We start from the raw sequence: 25515 nt of genomic DNA on the forward strand, positions 1-25515 counted from the left end.
ATACGCTAGTCTAGCGTATATAAGAACATTAACAGGTCAATGCAAAACTCAACTTATTGCACTGTAGAGATGTAGATTTAGAAGCACACAGCAAAGCATGTATTGCACAACTAGCAATATGTCAATGTCTATTTGGACAGTGTCATTAAAATAAAATTAAATGGCATTAAAAGAGAGAAAAAAAAAAGAAACTAAAAATTTAAATGTTTTTTTTTGCTTCAACAAAAACAACAGAACAACAAACAACAACCCAAAAGAAAGAAAAAAAGAAAGAGAGAAAAAGAGAGAAAAAGAGAGAGGGCAATTATTAGCTAAATCCCAAATTAAAAAATAAAAAAAAAAATATATAAAAAGTTGGATCACAACCATCTAATCTTTTTACTACAGAGGATTTCCAGAGATTAAGGGCAGCAGATCTATTCAATCACTAACTAAAGCCCATCAAAGAGATTAACACAATGGATATCCTTCAACTATTGGAAAATGCGATCTTGAGTCCCGATCCAACACAAAGAACTCAGGCTGAAATCGAATTGAATGAGGCAGCAAATAACCACTTTCAGGAGTACATCTCGCTATTGATCGAAGCTTTGAATAATGATGAAGCCAAGACAGAAGTGAGGATGTTGGCCGGTATTGGGCTCAAGAATCAATTGGTTTCAAAGGATCAAAGAACTAAATTGGCCCAACAGGATCGCTGGTTAAAGTTAAACCCCGAGTTGAAAAAGAAAATCAAGGATAATGCAGTCCAAGGGTTGAAGATATCAAATCAGAAAGTAGCAAGTACCGCTGCTCAATTGGTGGCTGCTATTGCTGACATTGAATTGCCCAGAGGTGAATGGCCCGAGTTAATACCCCTTATTATTGAAAACACCAAGATGGAGAATCCTGAACATGTAAAGCGTACATCACAATTGACCATTGGTTACATCTGCGAAAGTGCCGATCCAACAAATGCAAACATCTTATCCCAAGCGTCAGGAATTTTGATTGCAATTATACAAGGTGTCCAAAGTAATGAACCATCAAATTTGGTGAGAATCACTGCATTGAATGCCCTTGTTAACTCTTTAGAGTTTATCAAATACAATTTTGAAACGGAAGGAGAGAGAAACTACATAATGCAAGTTGTTTGTGAGGCCACTCAAGCAGACGATTCGGAATTACAAGCCAGTGCTTTTGGCTGTCTTGCGAGAATTATGTCATTGTATTATAAATTCATGGCTCTTTATATGGAGAAGGCATTGTACGGCTTGACTGTATCCGGTATGCAAAGCTCGGATGAAAAGGTTTCTTGCATGGCTGTGGAGTTTTGGTCTACAGTGTGTGAGGAAGAGTCGGATATTGCAATGCAGAGACTGGAATTGGGATTGGATCCTTTGCAAGATGCGCAGAATCCCGATTTAGTGTCGTATAACTTTGCATTGATTGCGTCCAGTGAAGTATTACCAACCTTGTTAACATTACTTACTAGACAAAATGAAGATCCTGAAGATGATGATTGGTCGGTTGCAATGGCCGCTGGTGCTTGCTTGCAATTGTATGCTCAAAACATTGGCAATTATGTTGTGGATCCAACAATCCATTTTGTTAGCTCCAATATTTCCAATGCTGAGAACTGGAGGTCAAGAGAAGCAGCAGTTATGGCATTTGGCTCTATTTTAGATGGTCCAGATCATGAACAGTTGAAGACAATAATCAGCGAGGCATTAACACCTATACTTGGCTTGATAACTGACTCCAGCTTGCAAGTGAAAGAGACCGTAGCATGGTGTCTTGGACGAATTGCTGATATGGTTGTTGATGCTATAAATATTCAAACCCAGTTACCACAATTGTTGGAAGCTCTAGTGAAAGGCTTGCAAGATCATCCAAAGGTGTCAACAAATTGTTGTTGGACCTTGATGAATTTGGTTGAACAATTGTGTTCTGATCCCAATGCTGAAACCAATGCCATGTCCCCCTTTTATCCTACTATCATCCCAGTGTTGATGCAACTCTCTGGAAAAGGAGATAACGAGTACAGTTCTCGTGCTTCTGCTTATGAAGCATTATCAACTTTTGTCACATACAGTGCTAAAGACACTATGGGAGTCGTGCATAATATTGCATCAGAAGTGTTGTCAAGATTAGAGTCAACTATTGAATTGCAATCCCAAGTAACAACAACTGAAGATAAAGGTAACTTGGAAGAATTACAAACCAACATATTAGCATTATTGACCACAATTATTAGAAAGTTGGACTCAGAAGTGATAAATGCCGCCGACAACTTGATGGAGCGATTCGTCAAATTGATAGCTGCTCAAGAGCCCAATTCCCTTATTGAGGAAGACTTATTTATTGCGATTTCAGCATTGTCAGGGGCCATAGGTAACAACTTTTTAAAGTATATGCCAGTATTTTTACCATACTTAACTAGAGCATTGGAGAATGTCGATTCACCAACTGCTTTCACTGCTATTGGTTTGGTGGGAGATTTAGCACAAAACCTCGGATTGCAAATCAGCGAGTACTTGAATGGTTTAATGACAATACTCGGAAATACTTTAAGCAACCCTGATATAAAGCGTGAGCTTAGACCAGCAATTGTGTCGGCATTTGGTGATGTTGCAGCTGCGATTGGGCCCAACTTTGAGCCTTATCTTGAGTATGTAATGAACATATGTACCGAAGCAGCTTCAATTGAGCCTGAAGACGGTTCATTGGAAACCATTGATTACGTGCTCAATGTGAGAGAATCAGTACTAGATTGTTTTGTTGGTATCACAGCCGGGTTTTCCGATCAACCTGAGAAATTGTACCCTGTTGTTGGTGGCATATTGCAATACATCCACAAAGTTGCCTCAGATCCTCACATGGCATCTACTGAATCAGTTGCTAGGGCGGCCACCGGTTTGTTGGGTGATATTGCTGCAATGTATCCCCAAGGTCAATTTAAAGCGTACTTTGAAGCCGATTGGGTGACAGAGTTTATCAAAAAGACTAGATCTAATGCATTATTTGACGAAAAGACCAAGGATTCCGCAAGATGGGCCAGAGAGCAACAAAAGAGACAACTACTGATCCCGGCTGCAATGGGTTAAACCCAGTTGGTGATTTGAAGAAACTTTTTCAAACCAGATTATGCATTGTTCATCAAGTGTTTTCGGAAATCATTTTTCATCAGAATTCATATTCACATTAGATGTCGGTGCATAAATGCCCGCAACTACCACTCCCCTCTTCTTAAATAGTCATCCCCTTCCCCCTTTCCTCCTCCTTCATCTCTCACGAACTCTAATGTCCTCTCACATATATATATATATAAAATAAATAAAAAATTTATAAATCAAATTGTCTTCTCGTAAGTCCAATACGCGTTATGAAAAAAAATTTTGGTGTTGATTTTTGTTTTTCCATTCAAACTCCAATTTGGTTTGCCAAACAGCTGTCAGTACCGGTAAAGCTGTGTTCCAATGTCGTCAGATATAGCTCCACCGGTTATGCCAAGCTATATACCATTTGACCAAACTTATGTTCTTTACGACCCCAATGACATAATATCCATCGTAGCAGTGCAATTCACTTTACTACCGGTATACATCATGGTGTTTTACCTACTGTGGTTCCTCGTCACGAGAGAAATTGAACCAGTGATTGTGGTTGCTGGGCATTTGTGTTCGGAAATTGTCAATAAGATTTTAAAAGTTTTACTCAAGAACCCAAGGCCTGATTTTCATCGTGAGTTTGGTAGTGGTAGTCTTAGTTATGGGATGCCTAGTGCTCATTCTCAATTTATTGGGTTTTTCGCTGCTTATTACACGTGCATTATCGTGTTCAAGATTGGACATTTGAAGAAATGGCAGAAATTGACATGGGCTGTGATTTTGGCTAGTGTAGGGTTAGGTGTTGCTGGATCACGAGTGTATTTAATTTATCATACCTGGCAGCAAGTAGTCGTTGGAGTTACAGTTGGAGTTGCGTTTGGCATTTTCTACTTTATATTTAGCTCGTTGGTGAGAGATGTTGGACTCGTTGACTGGGTATTGAATTGGCCTGTTGTCAAAAATTTTCACATCAAGGATTCTTATCATCACTGTTATCAAACTTTTAAAGATGAGTATGATACTTACTTGCTACAAAAGAGAAGTGTGAAAGAGTTGAAAAAGAAGAATATATGACATCACCCTCTGTATCTAATACTTTGTATATAAACTATTCATTCCTCAAAAGTCATCCCATTTATCTTCATCTTGTGATTTGGAATTGGAACCTCCTGATAAACTTTCATACTTGACACCATTGTCAGACTTCTTGTACCCAAAGGCAACTGGAACATCATCATTACCTTCTGTTTTGGCCCACAATCCATTAAATCTATGGTCAATAGTCTTGTTAAGTCCATTCTCATTCACTTCTTTTGTAAAGGATTGAAAAGTTTCTTGGCCATATTTACCAGTCTCTTGCATTCTTTGACCAAATTGTGCCATTGCCTTTTTAGCCTCAGCACTAAATTCGCTTTCTTGTATTTGACTCAAGCTTGGTTGGATAACGCTTTGATTAACCTCTTGAACTGATTTAGCCACTGTTGAAGAGAAAAGCCCCCACCCTTTGGTAAAAGTACCCAATGGGTCCTTTTGGAGATTGTCCACCGTAAAACTGGAAAACGATGATTTACCTGCTGAAGTACCATTGGATGCAGGCGCTGGTGTATTACCAAAACCTGCATATTTTCCCCCTTGTGATGGCGGAAGATCATCTGGTCTCGTTTCATTCTTGGCCCCTAAGCTAGCAAAGTACGATTCATTCTTGTCCTTTTGCTCTTTGGAGAAGCCAGGGCCTGCACGTGCGGAAGTTGGTGTAGCTGTTGTAGTAATGCTATCCTTATTTGGCAACTCCTCCCCTGAGTGATCTTTTGGCACGTACTCCCTTCCTTCAACTTCACAAGTCAAAATCTCTTTATAATCCTCAGCCACATAATTGTCAAATTTTTGCTTTGCTGGCAAACTTAAGTCGACGCCATTTTCTTCAAAGTATTTCCTCAACCTTTCATTTCCTCCATTCTCCATTCGTAAAGTTTCTTCTGGTTTGAACTGGTCCATTGTTATTGATCGTACAAAAGATATATGAACCCCCAATCCCCTATGTATACCAGCACATTCTAAGCAGATAAATGCCCCGAATTTGGGGGAAGCCCACTGTGGGTTGGGTGCACCACAATCAAAGCATTTCTTGTTTTCGCCAATTTTCTGTAAACTCAATAACTTCCTGCGTGAATCTGGGTCGACTGACATGACTGAAATGGGATTTATATCAGTAGGTTTGGGATACAGAAGTCAGTGTCAGAAGCTTATTCTTAAAGGACTATTCCGAAGATATATGAGTATCTTTCTGATCTCTATTATGAAGAAATTTTCCTCCGTGGTAATTTTTTTCTGTTTTTTTTTCTATTTTTGTTTTTTCTTTTGCTGTGTTGATAACAACAAAAGCCAACACGCAAAAAATTTGAAATTTGTCCTAGAAGGGGGGGAAGAACAACACGCGTCAATCCAAGAACCATTCCTCATACACATCTGTGTTAAGAGCCAATAGTTTGGATTGGTTGTGATATAGTACTACAGGAATTCCAAGGTACCATAAAGATTGACAAGTTCTCAACACACGTAAAATTCCAAGCTTCAAAATTCATTGAGGCGGAAGTGCAAAACCTGAAACAAAGTCACGTGGATCCGCCTCAGTTGCAAAATGCTTATCAGAGGAGTAAATATAGTATTAGAACTACTATGTAAAGGATAAAGCAATGAAAAGTTTAGTGGTCAGTTTATATCTTACCACCTTTTTGATAAAATAGGATTCACTTGCCACTTGTGGATTCTTGAAAAGAATTTGCTAAAATTTTAGCAAAAGATTGAGCTATCTACAATGTATCCAAAATCAGAAGCTTGATCTTAGCGAATGGGAATAAATAGTTATGTGCACTTCTGCGTACAACAACCCTATGCCTAGAATGCTCCAATCTTACAAATAACAACAAACTAACAGCTCACTCTTCAATTGCACTATTTACCTTAATCTATAACTTAAAGTTAACCTCACCATTTTGCACATTTTTGAGTGTAACGGGGTAGTCAGCACTTCCAATACCTTGACCAATTTGCCATGCACCACCATCAACAACCAAGACATCACCAGTGACAAAACTTGCGGCTGGTGAAAATAAATAAACAGTAGCATCAGCAATATCTTGCTTGCTTCCCAACCTTTGCAAGGGAACACCATTCTTAACACTATCTAAAGTACCAGGTGCCAATCTTCTCATACCTTCGGTATCGGCAATAGGACCTGGAGCGATACAGTTTGATCGAATACCAAGAGGTCCCAATTCAGTGGCCAAGGCATTTGACAAGGCATCAACACCGGCCTTGGCAGCACCAACGTGAATTTGGAATGGAACACCGTAGTAATGCAATGTTGCACTGACAAAGATGATGGCTCCCTTGTTTTTCCTCAATTCTTCAAAACAAGCCTTAACGGTATTGAACGAACCAATTAAATCAATATTGACAACCGAGCTGAATGCGTTGGAGGACAAGTGGGTAAAATCGGCCAAAAAGTTTCCTGCAGCACCGGCAATAACAAAATCAATTCTACCCAATTCTTGGACTGCTTTGTTTGCGGCAGCCGACATTTGCTTGATATCTCTGACATCAATATTTGGCAATGAAACAACTTTGGCACCTGATCTTAATCCTTCCAATTCCTTTGCAGCGGCATCGGTCTTTTCCTTGTTTCTACCAACAATAGCTGCGTTTGCACCTAATAAAATCAAAGCTTCGGTTTGAACTTTACAAATTGAACCTGCGCCTCCAGTGACGAAAACAACTTTACCTTTGAAAAGATCTGGTTTCCAACTACCATTTGTTACGTATGATTGATCTAATGTAGTCATTTTGGGGATATATCTGAGTAATTACTTTGCTGATTCTCTAATTAATTCGGTGCAGTTTGAGAAAAAACTTGTGATGAATATACGTAAATATATATATAGTCAGGATATCTTTTCCAATCCCCACAGTTTTTTTTAAACTCCTTTTTTTTTCTGTTTCTTTTTATTTTTTTATTTTGCTCTAATTTTCCCCAAAGATCCTCGGCAGATGAAATATAAAATAAAATGCTTAACGGATTTAACATGTTTTCATTACAATTAACAGATACACATTGTAGTTACAAACTATGCAGACATACGTTAAACAATCTACACGTTTCTATCGCGCGGTCCACAAAATTCGATACAGGCCCCATGAACGTAGTGTGTGATCCACTACTTGGCCGACACCATATGCGGAGCATTTTGCAACGGATTATTTTTAATCTACCGTTTTACTGAGCCTCTGAAAAGTTACAAAAAAACAGCACACAAAATTCAAACATAAAGTCCGCACTCAACCATCGCGTCCTCCATGTCCACTAGCTTCAATTAGTGTTCCCTGGACAGTCGCAAGCTCTTTTTTATCCGCAGAGCCATCGGGTTTGTGAATATCCTTCGGAGATGAATCATGCACACGAGAAGTCGATGTCTTTTCTGCGAGGCGTTCCTCAAGACAGTTTTCTTCTTTCGTTTCAATATAGCTTCTTCGTTTTGTCACACTTGTAATTGTTATATCCGACGTTTGATGCTGATCCCGCGGTCTTTTGTCTCCAATTTTTGAACTATTTGTATATGACTTATGCTCAGCATTAGCATCTTCCTCATCTGGTCCCTCTTTTGATTTGCGTCTTCCATTGCGTGATGAAACAACACACAACAAGTCATCACCAGAACTTTTCGAGGCATCACGATGGATATTTCCCAAACTCAATTCTTCAATATCCTCATGGCACTTGAACCCATTACGCATAAAACTTTCGTGCATTCCTAGCTGCTCAAGATTTGTCTCTCCACATATTCCCAAAGTCAAGCTCTCAGTTTCATTGAAGTTGTTTTCGACAAGGGTAGCTAAATTGGGTCCAATCATCATGCATGATACAGATTGTAAGAGTTGGCCATGGTGTTTACTTAAAAATTCGGCAATCAACTTAAAGTTCCTCCTCTTTCCAAAGTTTTTTGCATCGCTTTGGGTTCGAATTATATTCAAAAAGTCTAAACATGCTGAATTGCACATGTCATTTTGATTTGAGACTGATTCAAAATACAGAAATAAACCTCCGAGGATATCATTTTCTAACAAGTAATCAGTTAACTCATCATCATTGAGTAAAACAATGCTTCTCAAACATCTCACAACGTGGAGTCTCAAAACTTTTTTGCACTCAAAGTTTAATAGCGAAACCATTCCTTTCAAAACTTTACATTCAATAATGAATTTCTTAAAGTCTGCAATGTCGCGCTCACTTGCGCCAAATATGATAAACTCGCAAAGTAGCAGAAACAATGTTGAGTCTGCTCGTGTTATTGGCTCAACCGGTCCGCTAGAACCACCGATTGCGGTCAATTTTGCAAACAATCTTGGTGCCACTTTCATATAGAAAGCTTTCAACTGATTACACCTGTTTGCTCCGTCAACTTTATCCTCAATAGACCCCTCGGTATCCTTTTGGCTTAAACTTCTCTCTTCCACTTGCAGTTTGTATGTGAGTTGCTCCAGGAATGTGTCTCCCACATTTTCTAGCATGCTTTGGTCTAGTAGCGTTTTCAATGCTTCAAACGCCTGATACTTCAACCCTATGTGCTCGTCGTCGGCTATTATGTCACATAAAGTCGACAAAAAACTAACACCAAATGCAATTAATCCAGACTTGTTCTCTGGAATTTCCTCTTTTTCATTCGATCCATTTCCGAGGGTATTATTAGGGTTATTCTCGTCCAAGTATGGCCGGATCGGGGGCTCTGAATTATCAATTGCTTGCTCTGTTGCACTTGAGCTCGTCGAAGCGAGATTTTGCTCTATGATGGTAACAATTAACTCAGTACCCAATATTCGTATCCTATCCTCGGAATCACTTAACGCAAATTTAACCATCGCAAATAGCCCTGACTTGACAACCAGTGCAAAAAAATCATGTTTTTGAATTGATTTGGCAATTAGTACATATTGATGTAGCATTTTCACCCCATCACGTTTAAGTTCAACATCGACCTCGTCTTCGTAAATATTAAACAATTTCTCGAGTACTCCAGCACTTTTCAAGTACTCCAAAACCTTGATTTGGTTTGCATGTATTAGCGAGTTGAACTCGCTTGCGGTTTGATCATCAAGGAATCTCGTCAATACAACTTCTTTTAAAACAGTTAAGGAGTGATCTCTCTTGAAAATTTCCAGCTCGTTTACCGGAATCACAGTTTTAAACAACCGATTCTCCAAAAGTGCCCTATGCTCAGGTTTGGATCCGGGTGAGTTAGAATCATACTCCAAGATGCCTGCAAGTATATATATATTTCTTTCAGACGATAGCATTTCCTCAAGTAATGACGGCTCATTATATGATATCATCACCTTCGTTATGCTACTCAAATCATGTAAGGCAGTGGTGTTACCACTAGACTCAGCAATTTCAAAAATTTTCATAAGCTTCTCAAAGTACTTGCTCTCTACCAAGTAGTCCAGAATATTGGTTCTTGTAAATTGCGAATTGGCTCCTTGAATTAAACTTTCTAGAACACGTTCCAAATTCCCCTCATTCGGTAGCGTGGTTGGGTATCGAATTGGGCCAGTGATTAGTTCAGTAATATCATCTCCTTCAGCTAGTCTGGAAATAACATAATACAATGATATGTTGGGACTGTAGTTCCCCTGTTGCACCTTGATGATGAAGTCGCACAAATCGGCGCAGCCTTCTGTTTCCTGAAACGACAAGGCTAGATCCGATCCAGAAGGGTCGGTCCAAACAATAAGAGTATCCTGCTGTCGCTGGTACTGAATGCTCCCCTCTAGATTAGATTTGAGAATTATTTCATCCATTTTCGATTCTTTTCGCACTAGAAAGTAAGGCATCTTGGTCTCTTCATCAATCTCTCCGACGCAAAACCCGGTTCCATTATCTATCCAGTCATCTCCATTTAGTAAATATACTTTGACTCTTCTTGGCGTTTTACCTGCAGATTCAAGTCGTAGTAACTCCTCCTTCTTCGACTGCGTTATGGGAGTTAGATACTCATTTTCCTCTGCCTCTTGTTGTTCCATTGTAGCTGGTTTCTTTGCCCTCTTGGAATGCGAGTGAAGTCTTTTGTAAAAACGTGTGGTCCTTTCGAGTTACTATGTAACGGTACGACGTTGTTTTCCTTGTCTAATAGCGATTGATTATAACTATAAAGTCTACTCCTCACCAGTGTGTTTTACTACTTTTTCTTTTTATTGTGTTTTAGTTTAAATTTTATTGTTTACGCGTTTTCTACATTTTAATATGTACAAGATCTCTCTATCCTAAACTACAATTCTAGTGACTTAAAAGAGCAGCACTAGTTAAGCTTCTCAACCAATCACGTTTCTCAACGTCGTGCGTATCTTCTACTTCTCCCCACTCACCAGTTTGTAAGATCGTTTCCAAATTACCCAACTCAATAATTTCTTCGACAGTTTTGTGCCAGAATAGGTCATTGGAGTCCCTGTTCAATTGGAATACTTCCTTCATCCTTGACTCATCTGACACATTTGATCGCAAGACCGATACGGCACAAAGAAACGATTTTGTAGTGAGAATGGATTTCTCCAAGGCAATGAATTCAAAAATATTCAATTGGTCCAACCAATCTATCACCACCTGTTGCGTTTTCAAGCTTTGTTTATTTCCTCTCAAGCCATCCTTTTCACAGTCTAAAAATTTCAATTCGATTCTTTCATTTTCTTTGAGCAAGTTTCTGCTTAATCCATATGTTGTGAAAAAATCATTGTACTCTTTTATCAAAGGGCGATAAAGTTCTTCTTGTCTTTGTCTCAATTTCCCATCACAGTCTCTTGCTCCTGCAAATATAAGACAAGTGTCAGTGTCGAGGTACTTTAACATGCTAAGTTTCAAATCCTCAATGGCGAGCATCTCTTCACCCCCATTATTTCCTGCTTTGTTTTGATTTCCTCTGGACTCTAAATCAATGGCTCTAGCTGCCAATCCTGTCAATGGCAAAGCACTAGATTTCAAGGATATCTTGGGCAAGTGCATCCATTCATGCGCAATCAAGTAGGCTAATTGCTTTTTGCTTTCGGGTAAAGTCAATGGGAGACCCAAAGGTGTGCGCAATGTCTTGCCATCTAATTGAATTTCATATCTTCCAGTCTTCTCATTGCGATAAACATGACCCTTATCCCAGAACCTACTACCAGTTTTTGAGAGTCGGTTTGTTTCTGATTTGATATTATGCTCAACAGTTTTGTCACCCCCCAGTGATGCAGGATTTGCTAGTCTGCTTTGATTGCACAATAACAGTGTTATTGAGAACACCCTGATCCCAAAAGAGGCGACCCTTTGAATGGGAACTCTATTTCTTACCAACATTGCCTTTATCTTTGTTGAATGAATTTACAAATGGTTGATTAACAAAGAAAAAAAAAAAAAATGAAAAAGAAAAGTAAGGAGATCTTAACTGTTCACACCATTACACAGCCAAAGTATGAATCAAGAAGCCCTACAAAAAGTCCTCATTGAGATGGACAATCAACTAAATAAGTCCAGAGCAGAATTATCAATGGTGAACTTGCAGTTGGATCGTGTGCATACAAATCTAAATGTTATCAAATCCACTAACTCAAGGCTAAATGCATTAAACAGCCCCGATGAAACGGTATGGCAAGGAGTGGGAAAAGCTTTTATAGCGGAAAAAACAGGAGCATACCTTGAACAGTTATCAGAAGACGGTAAATCGTACAAGGATACGGAAAAGAATCTAAAAATTAAGCAAGATTATCTACAAACTACGCTCGAAAAGACTGTTGATAGCATGACAAAAATCGTTGGTGAAAAAAAATAAATAGATATAATACACAAATGATTATTCACTTTCGCTATCCTCTTCAACTCCTTCGTCTAAAACTTTTCGTTCTATATCGTCTGTATCATTTTCCTTTTCAGCCCTCATTCGATCTGTTAGGAACACATTGATTTGATCTTGGAGTGTGGTGAGTGCTGCTCGTAATTCTCCCATTGGCGTATCGTTTGGTGCGCTTGGCTTATCTCGATCTTCACCACCAGCGTTTAAAACTATATCAGATATCTGTGTTGTTGATCCATCAGTAGTATGTGGCCCATCTCCTGGGTGGAACTCCTGAGTGAAGCCATCAGAGGTGTAAGTAGCAGTTGGCAGCAACATTTATTTTATTGTTAAAGACTATACACTTTCTTGTTCTTTGATTTTTATTCTCTTCGCGCTGTTTGAATACGCATTAAATTTAATCTCAATTATTTCGTCGCTCTTGAAGTCTAATGTAGGTATGTCGTAACAAGAGCACGACATAAGATATCCATACAACACTCTGAGAATAGTTTCGTCTGCAATGACCAACAAGTCCCCACTCATTCTTTCCATCTCCAAAATCAATGGCTCGATTTTGATTGCCAAGTCATGATAGGACTCTGCGCGGGAAAAACGATAATGATAAGGGTCCTTAATGTATTGGGCATACGCTTCAGGGTACTTCTTGGAAATTTCCTCCTCACTAAGGGTTCCCACTACTCCAGGGTTCTTTTGTGATAACTGAATTCTATGTCTCACGTTAATGTTTTTCTGCTGGAGGAACTGGGTTGACTCAATAGTCCTCTTTTTCACTGACGTCCATACCACCAAAGAATTGTCATTAACACCATCTACCCCAGCTGCCGGCTGTCTCATGTCCACAGATGGCTCTCTGTGTAATTCGGGTTTTCCTTCTATTTTATCGAGGTAAGTCTTGCCCTCCGATTTGAGTTGCCCTATCACCGTGTCCGTCAAAATTTTAGCATATGCTAATCCGTCTTTATCCAATGGAGGGTCCTGATTAAAGTCTAGAGTATTGTTGTAACATCTCGCCAAAAAAACTGATCCTGATTTTATGCTTCCATTCATGAGGTAGAAAACCACCTTGTTGATCAAGTAGCCGTAGTTGGAGTTGTGCAATTCAATTCTTTCTCCAAAGTTTATAAACTTGATGTAAGACAAGTCTTTTTCTTCGTGATCCAATCCCATCTCCTGGTAGTATGGAGCAAGAGCTCTAATTCTCTCGCTATAGTCCTTGTACGCGGCGTCGTAATCCCAATTATTGTAGTCCGGGGATGACTTTGCAGCTTCTTCGATGTTTTTCATCACAATCGAATCATCAGTCACTAGACTCTCAATGAACAAAACTTGTATCTGCAAATCTTTGAATCTCCTATGCAATTGCAATCTAAATTCAGGAATAGCGTTCACGGCATCGTATATAGCAACTTGTCCTTTGTCATTTTTGAAAAAATTTAAGATATCATTAAGACATTCATTTGCAACTTTTTCTCTCAACGCATGGGCTCTGTCACTTTTGGGGCTTGGGACAAACAAGTCGTGAGTCAAGTCGTCTTCTGCGCTAGCTCTTCTGTAGTCACCCAAATGAAAAGAGTGTGTCTTCACCCCCAACCATCTCAAATATCTAGTCAACGATACAGACAAGTGAGTTTTGCCTCTGCCAGGTAAGCCAGCGAGTGCGATAATGATTTTCCCCGCATGGAACAATCTACCAGACTCCGTGGAGTACAACTGCGCTCCTCCTAGTTCACTCAACGAGTCAATCTGTTTATGGACCCCATCAATTCCGGTGATGTCACTCAACCTCCTTGGAGGTCCACCTACTTCCAGCGGCAAATCAACTAAATTTGGTCGGGCGTTGTTGTGGAATGACCAACGTTTTGTTGTTCTCATTTGGTTTCTGGATATAGGTTGAGCCCCAAACCCATGGAGGATTTCTGTATCTTCCTCGTCTGAGATAGCTGCTTCGTTTGTAGACATGATTCGGATTGGTGTATGTGTGGTGTGCGTAGTTTTAATGGAGTGGGGATGATAAGGAGCAAAAAAGATTAAAGTTTGGGAACGGTGCTGCCGAAACTGCATGTGCGACAATAATTTTGCGACATTGACCAAACTTCGGCACATGTGTGGAAGCTTCAGCCTGACTGGCTAGCAGCAATATTTGTCAAACTGTTTGCAAGCTGCCTCAAACATCTTTCGCCATATAATGGGTGGTTAGAGCGGCCCTCTGGTGTTTATCTTCTTGTTCTAGCGCATTCTATAGCAAAATGACACCTTAATCTCGGGACAGAAGCAATAATACAAAGTTAATTAGAATGTAAGGGAAGTACCTTTTTGCTACTAGCTAAACCATCTCCAAGGGACCTAGCTTTTTTTTATTTTTGCAGGGTGAATCTAATCACACTGCATGAGTTACAGGCTATTGGTATTCTAGACTGAATTTCATATCACGTGCTAGGGTTCTTTTTGTTTTCATACACTAAAAATGATGGTAGCGTATATTGATGAAAGAAAAAAAGAAAAATTTTTCGCTTGGTGAAGTTTTTTTTTTTTCCCTTTTCCAAAAATAAAAATTTTTCACTTCCCAGTTCTGTTGAAGTAACTTTTAATCCATAACCTACAAACAAAGATGGCTAAGATCTCACAAGGTATGTCGGAACCATTTCAAGTCATTTGACTTGTTTACGTTGATGTTTTGATCTTTATACTAACTTTTGATTAGACGTTTCATCATCTCGTTCAAAAGCCAGAAAGGCCCACTTCTCCTCATCTTCTGTTGAGAGAAGAGTCATCATGTCTGCTCCATTGTCAAAAGAATTGAAACAACAATACAACATCAAGTCATTGCCAATCAGACAAAATGACGAAGTTTTGGTCGTCAGAGGATCAAAGAAGGGTTCAGAAGGTAAAATCAACAGTGTCTACAGATTGAAATTCTCCGTACAGTTGGAAAAATTACAAAAGGAAAAGTCCAACGGTGCTTCAGTGCCTTTGAACATTCACCCATCTAAAGTTGTCATCACCAAATTGCACTTGGACAAAGACAGAAAAGCTTTGATTGAAAGAAAGGGTGGTAAATTGGAATAAATGTATAGTTAATTAATAAAGGTTCTGCGTGCATTATTGACTAAAGTGGAGGTGAGACCTGAGTTAGGTCATAAGATGTAGTTTTTATCTGGACTGGTAAATCTCACTTGATGCATTAGAGTCGTATTTGGAAAGATTGCAGAAGTGTTAGGTCTATGAGGGATGTCACTGCCAAGATTTCGTTCCATTCTTACTACGAATTCAGAGATAAACGAACAAACTCGTGCTCTGTGAACCTTTGCTCTCTGTGCGTAGTTTATTCTAGCACGCAGTTCGAAGTCTTTACTCTAAAGAGAGAACGAAAGCGTTACTGTCACGAGCTCAACCTCTATGACAGAAGATATTTAGATACTTACTCAACTTTTAGAGTCTTGATGCGATACAAAAATTATACAAGAATTCCAGACAATTAAATAAAGAAAACACATTTTAGCCTCCACAAAGTTGAATCTCTACGCAAGATAAAGCCATCGAAGCTCTGGTTGTAACTGAAAGTCCCAAAAAAAAAACTCACTTATCTCCCTCAATCTGTTTAAAAATACAGTCCAAGGCGGGACTCGAACCCGCGATCATTAACTCCGGAAACTAATACCTTAACCAACTAGGCCACTCGGACTGTGTTATTTGGCGTCAGTCGTCATAAGACGGCGCCGACCACTATGCCAAAGGGCATTGTTTGTAGATTGATGTACCACAAATATTCCTCATACAAAATTAAAAACTAAATTTTGCACTCGTTATATTTGTTTCTGAAGGCGTTAAAACAAGGTCTATACTATGTATTCCTACTTTCTAGCAAATCAGGAAGTATAAGAACTACTTTTAAATTTTCAGGATACAAGATAACTTTTTTTGGCACCCCTTTGAACTTTACTTCTTTTCTTAGGAAATTTTGGCTCTAAATTCCACAAATATTTTGAATAATGTTTAAAATCTAGCAGTCAAGGAGCTTTAGAGCATACATTCATAGCTAAGCCGATATTCTAAACCTTAAACATTCAGGACTATACTCTGTCGCTTCACCAACTTCTCAAGTACCTCAACTTAGAATTGGTAGCTCAGTTTGCAATACCGACTGACAATTTTTTTCTTTCTCTTTTCCTTTTTTTTTTTAGAACCACCAAAGAACTTAGAAGGAACTTTCTTTACCATCTGTGTACTCCCTCAATGAACATATTAAGATCAAATCCACTACTTTTAAGACCGCTTAGACTTGGCAAGCTTCCAGTCACTCAATTCATATTGCCAGCGAATATAATCGCGAGATCATACATCACTTCTTCACCATCTCCGCAACCATTATTATTGCAGAAATTACCCAACTTCAAATCATCAATACTCCAGTACTCAACAAAGACTGCACCACCACCACCACCTGCCCATGACAAAGATTTCAAAGGGAAAAGAATTCTCAACAGGATCACTCGCGCATTTACATTTTCATTATCCTCGGTTATTGTTTTGGGAGCAGCAGCAGTCGCTCTCTTGGTGATTTATCTTATACTTTCAGAACTACTTTTACCATCTGGGGATACGCGTACATTCAACAAAGCTGTTAAACTCATTGAGCAAAATGAACAAGCACAAAAGACATTGGGTTTTCCGGCAGGAGAAAGATTGAAAGCTTATGGAATGGTTGCTGCCGATAAATGGGTGCGTAATAGACCTGTCCAAAGCTCAAAGACTAGAGGTAAAGATGGTAAGGATCACTTGGTGATGAAGTTCCAAGTTGAGACAAGCACTGGTAGAATAGGTGTGGTGACCTTGGAACAAGTTGATAACTCATGGTGGAATACCAAATTTGAGTATATGGCGTTGGATGTAAGAGGCCATAGAAGAATATACATTGTTGAACCCGAAAGAGCAGAAATTGCGAGACTTGGTAAAGGATCAGGGTTTTTGGGATTAAACTGGGGTCCTAAAAAGGACTAACTATGAAAAGAGTTTGAGTAAAAGTTGGAAAGGTGGAGATATTGTGGATGCAGATGAGGTTTCTTTTTTGGTGGGCCATTTGATGATTTTGGATTTACTTGTGCCAGGGTTCTTTATTGATTTGGTGGATTTTGGCTTTTTGTAATCGTGTGTTTCCAGTGGCGCTGTCAGCTGTTCATCTTCTTCTGTATTACTTGCATTATCCGGTTCCACATCTGACTTGCGGTCGACGACTTCAGTATTGTAATCATTGTGGACCTTGTCCAATAAACTTTGACAATTTCGACCATCTGTGGCAAATTTTGAACTCAAGTCGTTAAAACCCCCCGCAATTTCACCACGACCTTGAAACGTGCATATATCTTTTCTTTTTCCCGTCTGTTCATAGTATTTATTCAATGCATAGGATACTCTGATTATCGGATTGCAATCGCTGTATTTCCCGTACTTTCCCAATCTTCCATTGGCATTTATCTCATCGCAGTCAACTTTGAAGCAAAGGTCTTTAAGTAAAGCCTCTTCATCGAATGACCCATTATCGACAACAACGCATGACAATGATTGCCACAAACACTCACATTTGCCAACATCGGGAGATGGTGGTAGCTCGAGCGATACTTTCCAAGTATCTGATGGCTTGTCACATGTTAAACTTGGTCGGCTCTTTACTTCGTCGATAGGGATGCCAATAGGGTTCACTGCGTTGAACCTTGTTTTTAATGTTTCAAAGTCGGACAACTTCGAAATTGTACCATCTTTTTTATTCAGGACTATCCCATAGTGATTAACCTCTTCAAAGTATTCATACGCAATACCTCCAGACCATGTTTTTCTCATTGTTGACCCAAACAACGCTTCAACTTCTGTAAACGGGCGCGGCGTAATTATATTGCAGCCAAATTCACTGAAAAATACTGGAGCTGGATAATTGTTGAAAACGGCAGTCAATTCACGGTATCCTGATGTCATGTATGTTGAGTATCCACACCACTCATACACGTTGATGGCAAAGAAATCAGACTGAGAATATTCATCATTGAGATCACATACAAAATAGTTGGCCAAATTTGCTCGGATAGAAGCATCGTCATTAGAAGCATACCCTACTGGAATCTTTCTGTAGCCTTTGTCATGAATGTACTGCTTCACATCGCGAACAGCACTTCTTACAAAAGGGACTGCATCGATATTCTGTTGAGAATTGGCCACTTCATTGCCAGCAAAGAATCCCAACACATTGTTATACTCTTGCAAAGAATCAACCACAGACTGATAGCGACTCAAAAGCTCCGTATCCCATCTGGGAAAGTCTCTTCTGATAGATGTATATGGTTCAGACAAGTCTGCCAAGATATAGATTCCAGCTTCTGCAAAAGCGTCCATGCAAACATCATGATTGGCATTTGGGTTGATTTGGTAAATACGCACAACATTGACACCAAGCTCTTTCAAAAAGTCTAAATCACGTAAGCATGTAAATGGGTTGGCTAATGGATCAATGTAGTTGGTTTCGGTTGTTGTGTCAAAGACTTCTCCTTCTTCACGCGATTTCTGATATGCGATACCTTTAATAAAAAATTGTTCGTTGGTTCCACTGTTGTAAAATTTATTGCCCACAATTTTGATTGGGTGGAGTGTGGGGTCTTTAATTTCGTTCTTGAGAACTACTCTTGCCATAACAGCAGATGCAAATGTAATGAAAGCTAGTAATTTCATGTGTAGGCGTTGGTGGTGGATTGGCTGCGAAATAAGTGGAACAAGAAGAAAAAGAAAATTACAGACAATATTATTTTGCATTCTTTTATACATTATTAATAGTTATGCAGATTAAAATATTTCATACAATTGTTTAAACTCCTTCCTCCCTCTGCATTCAAGCATATAAAGTTCAGACTCGCTTATCTTTATCAACAATCCAGCCTTTCCAATCTTTTCGATAGTTTCGCTCTTCCTGTCGTCAGTAATCACCCAACTGATAACGTCACTACCACTGTTTAATCGTAAATGATATACAACTTGATGGTGATCGACTATCTTTTCAACACACAAGTTCATCATTGACATTATCTTCCACGAGGATGGGCTGTTCCGCTGTGAGTAAGACTGTAGTTGTTTTTGCAAACGAATAGTCATTTCAATTTCTCTTGTATGAATTGCATTGGGATTGTTGATTATACATGCGTTAGACAAGTCGTCGCCATTCATCGAATTAGAAAGCGAGCTCAAGCTGGTAAAAGTGGATGATTTGCTAGGATTATCCATCAACGACGAAGACAACGTATTATCTGAGGTTTGTAACTTGGAGGCACTTAATGAGTGGTGACGAGTTGAATTAGTGGCCATGCCAATACAATTTTGAAGATTGCTTCTGATTTCAGAAATGAGTGCCCCCTTTGAACATCTAATCATTATTTGCATGGCTTCTTTGTTGATTGCATTTTTCGATTGAATCTGTAGATCCGAACCTGAAGAAGATCTCACCTCGGTTGAGGAGTTAATATCAAGCAACAATACCGGTTTGTCCATAATCTCTTCAATGTCTTCATCATACTCTTCTTTGAACACAAGGAACCAACTCTTTTGTGCCTCTTGATTAACAGCAATCTTCACAAAAACGTTTTCTGAAGCTGTAATCATTTCCCATTTCCCGTATTGATGCTTCCATTTAGAAATTTTGATTGCTTTAGGAGACGACTCGGAAACGTAAACATCCGAAGTTAGCTCCAGGTTGATAACATCTTTCAAATCCGTAGGAATTTCCAAATTGTTATGCTGTTTGGCTATACTTGTCACAGACGCATTAACATGTGGTTTGAAAAAGTATGTAGAGGTTGAAGATGGCAACGCAAATGGTGCTGGGATATTAGAAACTGATCTAGGCATAGTTTTTTCAGGGTTTGAGTCGATTTCAGACGCAGTTGCTTGAGTAGCACTAGGTGGTACTTGAGGGGGTTGCAGTTCGGCTTTCCTTGGTGCAATTGTGGTCAAGCTTTCTTGCGATTCGTTCAAGTCCACTTTGGATGACTTTTTAAAGAAAGTTAATATTGACTTCCTTCTTGGTCTTTTTTCTGGATATCCTTTGAATGATGGTTGATGTGACTGCCCAAAATTGGTGATATCAACGGCAGAGCCAGTGGACAATTGGTACATCTTGGGTTTTATTCCCAAATCAGGCGCAGAAGTAGCAAATGTGTTTTGGTAAATTTGAGGAGGTGCGATAGGTTTTCCCTCAATATCGTCATTATCCATTGATTGCACACTTTCTGGTGAACAGTATTCAGCTTGATATGATTTTGGTCTCTCCTCATCATTCAGACAATCGTCGGAGTACTTTCTTCGATTGATGATTTGAAACAATTTTTCGTCATCGTCATTATCGTCATCATCATGATCACAATTGCGCTGCTCGGTAATGACTTTTTTCATGATTGGCAACGACTTTTCATATTGTGATCTTATAGACTCCGAGCTAGCTCTTGATTTTGTTGGTGATGAGGCAGGCGATTCAAACGGTTCTTTAAAAGAATTGGCACTGTTTGTAGGTTGAGCTTGAACCTTATTCGAAACAGCCTCTCTACGATCTGCATCAGACACTATATTGATCCCCAAACCCGACATGTTGTAAGAGCTGGAGTCTGAGTTGATCAAAAACTTTTCACTCACTGGCGAGTTATCACGCTCTAAAGGACACAACTTTGAAAGGTGCCTAATCCATTTGTCACATAATAGTTCGTCTTCAAAGTGTATCTGCATCGAGCTCCCAGGATTCTCTGTTGACAGGAAATTTATAGCTTTCAATTCAATTGTTTGGCCTGAATGCGACATGGATAATTCGTTAACTCTGAAAGGAGGGTATCTCAAACTCCTGCATATTTCGTGTTGGCTGTTCCTTGTGATTTCTAAAACTGCCAACGCATTGTAATCACCGGTGCCAATCAAGTCGAGAAGCAACAATTCGATTTGGTCTCCACAGAGGGAAATGTTGGCATGAGCAGTTCTTCGTATAATCTGATCGGTCTTGAAATAGCTGGATACGAGTTCTTTTTGCTTGAGAACAGTGGACCTAAATGATCGGATATTGGAGAATTGAATATTGTTTACTTCTCTTGAGTGGGAGACATACTCATAATTGTCATGAATAGCACGTAATTGTTTTGAAATTGTTGATAATTTTTCAAGGATGAAAGGATTTCTCAAGTAATGGATACAGTCACCAATAAAGTTTGCGTAGTCCCTCAAGCTATTGATTGGACCCACTAATCTTTTTAACGTAGCAGCATCGTCAGCAAGAACAGTGCTCAATTGGGCAATATATTTCTCAAACAACACAATGCTGTCATCTTGTATCCATAGTATGAAGTCATTAATGAAGTTTTTAAACCTTTCTGTACCATATTGGTCAAATTCATGCATTGTCTTGGCAACGAGGGATATAAGCCTGTTATTCTTCGTGTATAAGCCTCTGACTATTGAAGATAGAGTAAATGGGGCATTTGGCGGTGAAGTCGATTTCAACTGCTTTGCAATTCCGAGTAATTCAATCAAGTCACTGTTCTCTGACAAGACAGTATGGTGGAAATTCTGTAATAGAGTTTGAATGCTTTCTTTCTGCGAGGTCATTGCTCGGCCTGTTCTATTAGCGTTTGACATATGTAAAGCCAGTTGATTCAAAAGGTGACAATATGGGTAATAAATAGAACTTTTTTACCTTAACGATGGATGATTGGTGGTGATGATGACTGAAAAGAAGCAAAAAAATTGTCAAGATATAAAAAAAGTGCTTGTGGCTTGGGGTTTTGAATGATGATTAAACAATGAGCGGACTTGGCTCTTGGTTTTATAAAGAAAGTCAATCTCTTGTTTAATAAATTGTTGAGTTCTTTTATACTTTGTACTATTACCCAAAGGAGTTAAATTGGTGCATATACTTTTGTTGATATTTATTTTTTTCTCTCATCATGTTTAATTGGTTTTGTGGTTTTTATTGACGCGATTATTTTTTCTTAGTACACATACACAGACAAACAAAACTCATCTAATTGACGCGTTATCCACACATTATCCAACATTTAACCTTTAATGATATATGCATCAAGAATTTCGTATAACAGTTCCTAATTTGGAGCATTGAGTGATTGTATTTGCTAGTGGCAATGGAAATGGAATAAATGTAAACATTGGCCTTCAGTGACGAATGACCAGTCAATTATATTTCATGGGTTTTGAAACGGAATGGAGTTCCATTTCAAACAATTAAATTCTCTAAGGCGAAACTCTTATCAAAACATGCTCTAATGTATCACAATAATGTCCTCAGAACGATCTCATTGTGGCTACTGCTTCCGTGAGTGATGTTTAAACATTCCACGTACAATAGCTCAAACCCTAATATGCCACAAACCGTAGCAATGCAGATACCCCACCAAGCTCAAGAAATATAAATCGATAACACTAAAATCACGGTGGAAGAATTTACTAACTTTCGTTCTTCCACAATTTACTTATAAGACCCATCGCCAATCTAAAATGACCTTATATTTTGTGCTTCGACTTCATTCCCGTTAATACTCCCTCGAAATAACCCAATCCAAAACCTTTCCGATCCCAGCTCCCGTTTTGCCACTAACCAACTCGATATTCCAATGATCTCGTTCAGGAATCACCTCTTCCAACTGCAAAAGCCGACTCACAGTTTCCTTCAATGACTTCAAATCCCCCTCCGGTATCAAGTCTGTTTTATTTATAGCAATTAGCAAATACACTCCTACTAACCTGTCTTGTTCGATAATTTTATCACGCAACTCTCGGTACGACTCCTCTATTCGCTCCAAACTAAGACCATCAATAACCCACATAACTACATCTGTCTTGTCAAAATAGTTACTCCAAAATGCTCTTAGACTGGTTTGTCCACCAATATCCCACATATTTAGTGTGTAACCTTTGTACGGCAACGACTGTATTTGAAATCCCATTGTTGGCGAAATGATGTCAACATCTTCGTGCAACATGTTTTTAACGATTGTGGTCTTGCCTGAATTGTCAAGTCCTAGGACCAACATTCGTATTTCCTTATCCTTCCTCTTCTGGTTTCTAATGATTGTTAGAAGTCCCATCTTTGTTGTGGCCCTGATCTGATGAAACATCATCTTCAAAAGCGCAGAGAAAAATAAAATTAGCCGCAACATTCATAAATAAAAATTTGCCATTGCTGCAAAAATTAGCTTCCTCCTAGTTTCGAACGATGATATGTATCATTTTGAAGGGGTATAATGGTCAAAGTTACAGACAAGAATAGTCCAAGAAAGCAGGGCATCCAGCGGTCAATCTTCGACTTCACCCAGAAGCAAATCAAAAATGAAGATTGCTTGAACGTGACGCGGTCCCAACAAGTCAAAGAAGAAACCGACAAGAGCGACAGCTTTATGGTGGGGTGCGAGGAAGAACTATACCTGGAACCTATAATAAAGATGGAGCCTGAAAATGAGATGAATGAAACCACAGATGAGAGGGAGTCAAAACCTAAGGTCAATCTTAATACCTCGATTTTATTCCAACAACAAGTCAATGATCCCCATCCACAAGACACTAAGCCACATGCATCCACCTCAAATGAACCAACTATCATGTGCCCTGTTTGCGATCTTGACATATCATCATTGGATATAAGAGATAAAACCGATCACGTAGATACGTGTCTTGTACGCGTCACGTTTGTGGAGGAGAAACCAATCGTCAAAACTACGCCTACGCTGCCGCTTACAAAGCAAACTCCATCACCGAAGAAGAATACCACGGTTGCTACAAATGGAAAGAAAAGGAAGATTGAAAAGGAGAAAATACGATACGTAAATTCCGAAACCAACACCGAAAAGAAGCCAAAAATCATCAAGCCACCAACACCAAGCGCAACTTCATCCAGGCTGCGAAGAAATGAAATCTCGGCATTGAAAACCATGACTTTCCCTGTAGATAGGAAGGCGAAATTAAAGTACCAAGTATCAGTTGATGCATTTTGCTTTGCGCCACATGCCATTATTGATCAATACTTTTTGACCCATTTTCACGCTGACCACTACGGAGGCATTTCCAAAAAGTGGGCATACGATCGCGTTTTCAACGATGACATAGATTATGACAATGACGCAAAGTATAAACGAATTATTTATTGCACTGAGATCACAGGCAAGTTGCTAACATTGTACTTTTCCATTGATCCCCGATTTATTAAACAAATGGCTATGGATACTAGATACAAGGTGAGAGATTACGGTCCAAATGATGTCCCCGATGGTGGTGTTGAAAGTGATGGCAATTCGCCTGGATTGTATGTTACACCGATAACAGCAAACCATTGTCCCGGTGCAGGGATTTTTCTCTTTGAATCAGTTGGTTTGGACGGCAATGTGCACCGTATTCTCCATTGTGGTGACTTTAGAGTCGACATGACAATACTAGACCACCCTTTACTTGCTCGGTTCAGTATTGGACGTTACAAGTTGGAAGACTCCTTGAGAATTGATAAAGTGTATTTGGACACAACCTACATGAATCCTACATATAATTTCCCCAAGCAAGAATTGGTCTGTGATACCATTGCAGACTTGTTTGAACACTTAACCAAGCAGGAAGACAACAAATCGACTAATAATTTATTCAACACTTGGTTTGGGATGTTGACGCAATCAAGAATAACCGATTTTTGGAGACCAGTAACAACAACAACCAAAAAGAAGAAATTTCTCATATTGGTGGGCACATACGTCATTGGTAAAGAGCGGCTAGCCATTGCTATACTGAAAAAGCTTTATTGTCCCATATACGTACTGAATATTAACAACAGAAAAAACAAATACGACATACTAAAAGCATACGAGGACGACTACCTTGACCTGGTTTTAACTGATGACGACTTGGGAAGTGACAATGATGCCGACTGCATTGTTCACCTTGTGCCGATGAATATAGTTGGCTCAATACAAGAGCTTTCCAATTATTTCAATCACAATCGGTACTTTGAAGCTTTTGAACGCTGTGTTGGATTGCGGCCAACTGGGTGGAGTTTTGCGCAGACTGCAAAAAAGGAGCCAGGACCAAATCCAGAGCCAGAGCCAGGGCCAGAGTTGCTGGATGCGATCCAACCCACTCCGTTGCAAGCAGTGGCAGATTTGATGGCGAGTACTACCATGTACACATACACCGACCATATCTTATCGCAGGCTCCTAAGTATAGAGGCAAACATAAGCCAGACCAAGAGTTGTATCGTATTTACTCGTTGCCTTATAGTGAGCATTCTTCATTTCGCGAGTTAGCGTATTTCGTTGTATTTTTCAACATCGGCCAAGTGATACCCACAGTAAATTGCAATAATGAATTCAATTTAAAGCGAATGGAATCAATCATTGGGACATGGGAGCAGGTTCGACGAATCAAGACTGGTCATTTGAACGAAACCGATGTGAATGTTAGTCCTGAATTGATTGATCAAGTAAACAGCTTGTCTTTAGATACATTTTAGAATATACAAAAACATCTATAAAAAGGGGGCCAT

The 25515-nt window shown here is 39.2% G+C and overlaps 15 protein-coding genes across 15 annotated transcripts; 6 read left to right on the plus strand and 9 right to left on the minus strand. All coding sequences in view use genetic code 12, as the record gives it.

Moving 5' to 3' along the window:
* Positions 1–458: 458 nt before the first annotated feature.
* Positions 459–3086, plus strand: CANMA_005483 (karyopherin beta; the record flags this gene model as incomplete). Its single annotated transcript, XM_051817868.1, has 1 exon — positions 459–3086. The coding sequence occupies one exon, from the start codon at positions 459–461 to the stop codon at positions 3084–3086; it is 2628 nt and encodes an 875-aa protein (XP_051668930.1).
* A 372-nt stretch (positions 3087–3458) lies between these two features.
* Positions 3459–4163, plus strand: CWH8 (Cwh8p; the record flags this gene model as incomplete). The annotated part of the gene is made up of 1 exon (XM_051817869.1): positions 3459–4163. The coding sequence occupies one exon, from the start codon at positions 3459–3461 to the stop codon at positions 4161–4163; it is 705 nt and encodes a 234-aa protein (XP_051668931.1).
* A 45-nt stretch (positions 4164–4208) lies between these two features.
* On the minus strand, positions 4209–5276 carry AGE3 (Age3p; the record flags this gene model as incomplete). The annotated part of the gene is made up of 1 exon (XM_051817870.1): positions 4209–5276. One exon carries the CDS (start codon positions 5274–5276, stop codon positions 4209–4211), a length of 1068 nt encoding a protein of 355 aa, XP_051668932.1.
* Positions 5277–6055: 779 nt separating this feature from the next.
* On the minus strand, positions 6056–6931 carry CANMA_005486 (uncharacterized protein; the record flags this gene model as incomplete). Its single annotated transcript, XM_051817871.1, has 1 exon — positions 6056–6931. One exon carries the CDS (start codon positions 6929–6931, stop codon positions 6056–6058), a length of 876 nt encoding a protein of 291 aa, XP_051668933.1.
* Positions 6932–7424: 493 nt separating this feature from the next.
* PSY2 (Psy2p) lies at positions 7425–10163 on the minus strand (the record flags this gene model as incomplete). The annotated part of the gene is made up of 1 exon (XM_051817872.1): positions 7425–10163. One exon carries the CDS (start codon positions 10161–10163, stop codon positions 7425–7427), a length of 2739 nt encoding a protein of 912 aa, XP_051668934.1.
* A 253-nt stretch (positions 10164–10416) lies between these two features.
* Positions 10417–11469, minus strand: CANMA_005488 (ATP synthase complex assembly protein; the record flags this gene model as incomplete). The annotated part of the gene is made up of 1 exon (XM_051817873.1): positions 10417–11469. The coding sequence occupies one exon, from the start codon at positions 11467–11469 to the stop codon at positions 10417–10419; it is 1053 nt and encodes a 350-aa protein (XP_051668935.1).
* A 115-nt stretch (positions 11470–11584) lies between these two features.
* CANMA_005489 (prefolding complex chaperone subunit) lies at positions 11585–11941 on the plus strand (the record flags this gene model as incomplete). Its single annotated transcript, XM_051817874.1, has 1 exon — positions 11585–11941. The coding sequence occupies one exon, from the start codon at positions 11585–11587 to the stop codon at positions 11939–11941; it is 357 nt and encodes a 118-aa protein (XP_051668936.1).
* Positions 11942–11962: 21 nt separating this feature from the next.
* CANMA_005490 (chromatin DNA-binding EKC/KEOPS complex subunit) lies at positions 11963–12280 on the minus strand (the record flags this gene model as incomplete). Its single annotated transcript, XM_051817875.1, has 1 exon — positions 11963–12280. One exon carries the CDS (start codon positions 12278–12280, stop codon positions 11963–11965), a length of 318 nt encoding a protein of 105 aa, XP_051668937.1.
* An 85-nt stretch (positions 12281–12365) lies between these two features.
* Positions 12366–13924, minus strand: CANMA_005491 (bifunctional fructose-2,6-bisphosphate 2-phosphatase/6-phosphofructo-2-kinase; the record flags this gene model as incomplete). The annotated part of the gene is made up of 2 exons (XM_051817878.1): positions 12366–12390; positions 12438–13924. The coding sequence occupies 2 exons, from the start codon at positions 13922–13924 to the stop codon at positions 12366–12368; spliced, it is 1512 nt and encodes a 503-aa protein (XP_051668938.1).
* Positions 13925–14573: 649 nt separating this feature from the next.
* Positions 14574–15031, plus strand: CANMA_005492 (60S ribosomal protein uL24; the record flags this gene model as incomplete). Its single annotated transcript, XM_051817879.1, has 2 exons — positions 14574–14592; positions 14667–15031. The coding sequence occupies 2 exons, from the start codon at positions 14574–14576 to the stop codon at positions 15029–15031; spliced, it is 384 nt and encodes a 127-aa protein (XP_051668939.1).
* Positions 15032–16198: 1167 nt separating this feature from the next.
* Positions 16199–16940, plus strand: TIM21 (Tim21p; the record flags this gene model as incomplete). The annotated part of the gene is made up of 2 exons (XM_051817880.1): positions 16199–16789; positions 16860–16940. 2 exons carry the CDS (start codon positions 16199–16201, stop codon positions 16938–16940), a joined length of 672 nt encoding a protein of 223 aa, XP_051668940.1.
* A 23-nt stretch (positions 16941–16963) lies between these two features.
* PGA5 (1,3-beta-glucanosyltransferase) lies at positions 16964–18679 on the minus strand (the record flags this gene model as incomplete). Its single annotated transcript, XM_051817881.1, has 1 exon — positions 16964–18679. The coding sequence occupies one exon, from the start codon at positions 18677–18679 to the stop codon at positions 16964–16966; it is 1716 nt and encodes a 571-aa protein (XP_051668941.1).
* A 111-nt stretch (positions 18680–18790) lies between these two features.
* On the minus strand, positions 18791–21613 carry CANMA_005495 (uncharacterized protein; the record flags this gene model as incomplete). The annotated part of the gene is made up of 1 exon (XM_051817882.1): positions 18791–21613. One exon carries the CDS (start codon positions 21611–21613, stop codon positions 18791–18793), a length of 2823 nt encoding a protein of 940 aa, XP_051668942.1.
* Positions 21614–22524: 911 nt separating this feature from the next.
* On the minus strand, positions 22525–23079 carry CANMA_005496 (Arf family GTPase; the record flags this gene model as incomplete). The annotated part of the gene is made up of 1 exon (XM_051817883.1): positions 22525–23079. The coding sequence occupies one exon, from the start codon at positions 23077–23079 to the stop codon at positions 22525–22527; it is 555 nt and encodes a 184-aa protein (XP_051668943.1).
* A 156-nt stretch (positions 23080–23235) lies between these two features.
* CANMA_005497 (DNA cross-link repair protein PSO2) lies at positions 23236–25482 on the plus strand (the record flags this gene model as incomplete). Its single annotated transcript, XM_051817884.1, has 1 exon — positions 23236–25482. The coding sequence occupies one exon, from the start codon at positions 23236–23238 to the stop codon at positions 25480–25482; it is 2247 nt and encodes a 748-aa protein (XP_051668944.1).
* Between the last annotated feature and the right edge of the window lie 33 nt (positions 25483–25515).

This window comes from Candida margitis (genome assembly GCF_024628925.1).
Source record: "Candida margitis strain CBS 14175 chromosome Unknown scaffold19, whole genome shotgun sequence".
In the NCBI taxonomy this organism is placed as follows: domain Eukaryota; kingdom Fungi; phylum Ascomycota; class Pichiomycetes; order Serinales; family Debaryomycetaceae; genus Lodderomyces; species Lodderomyces margitis.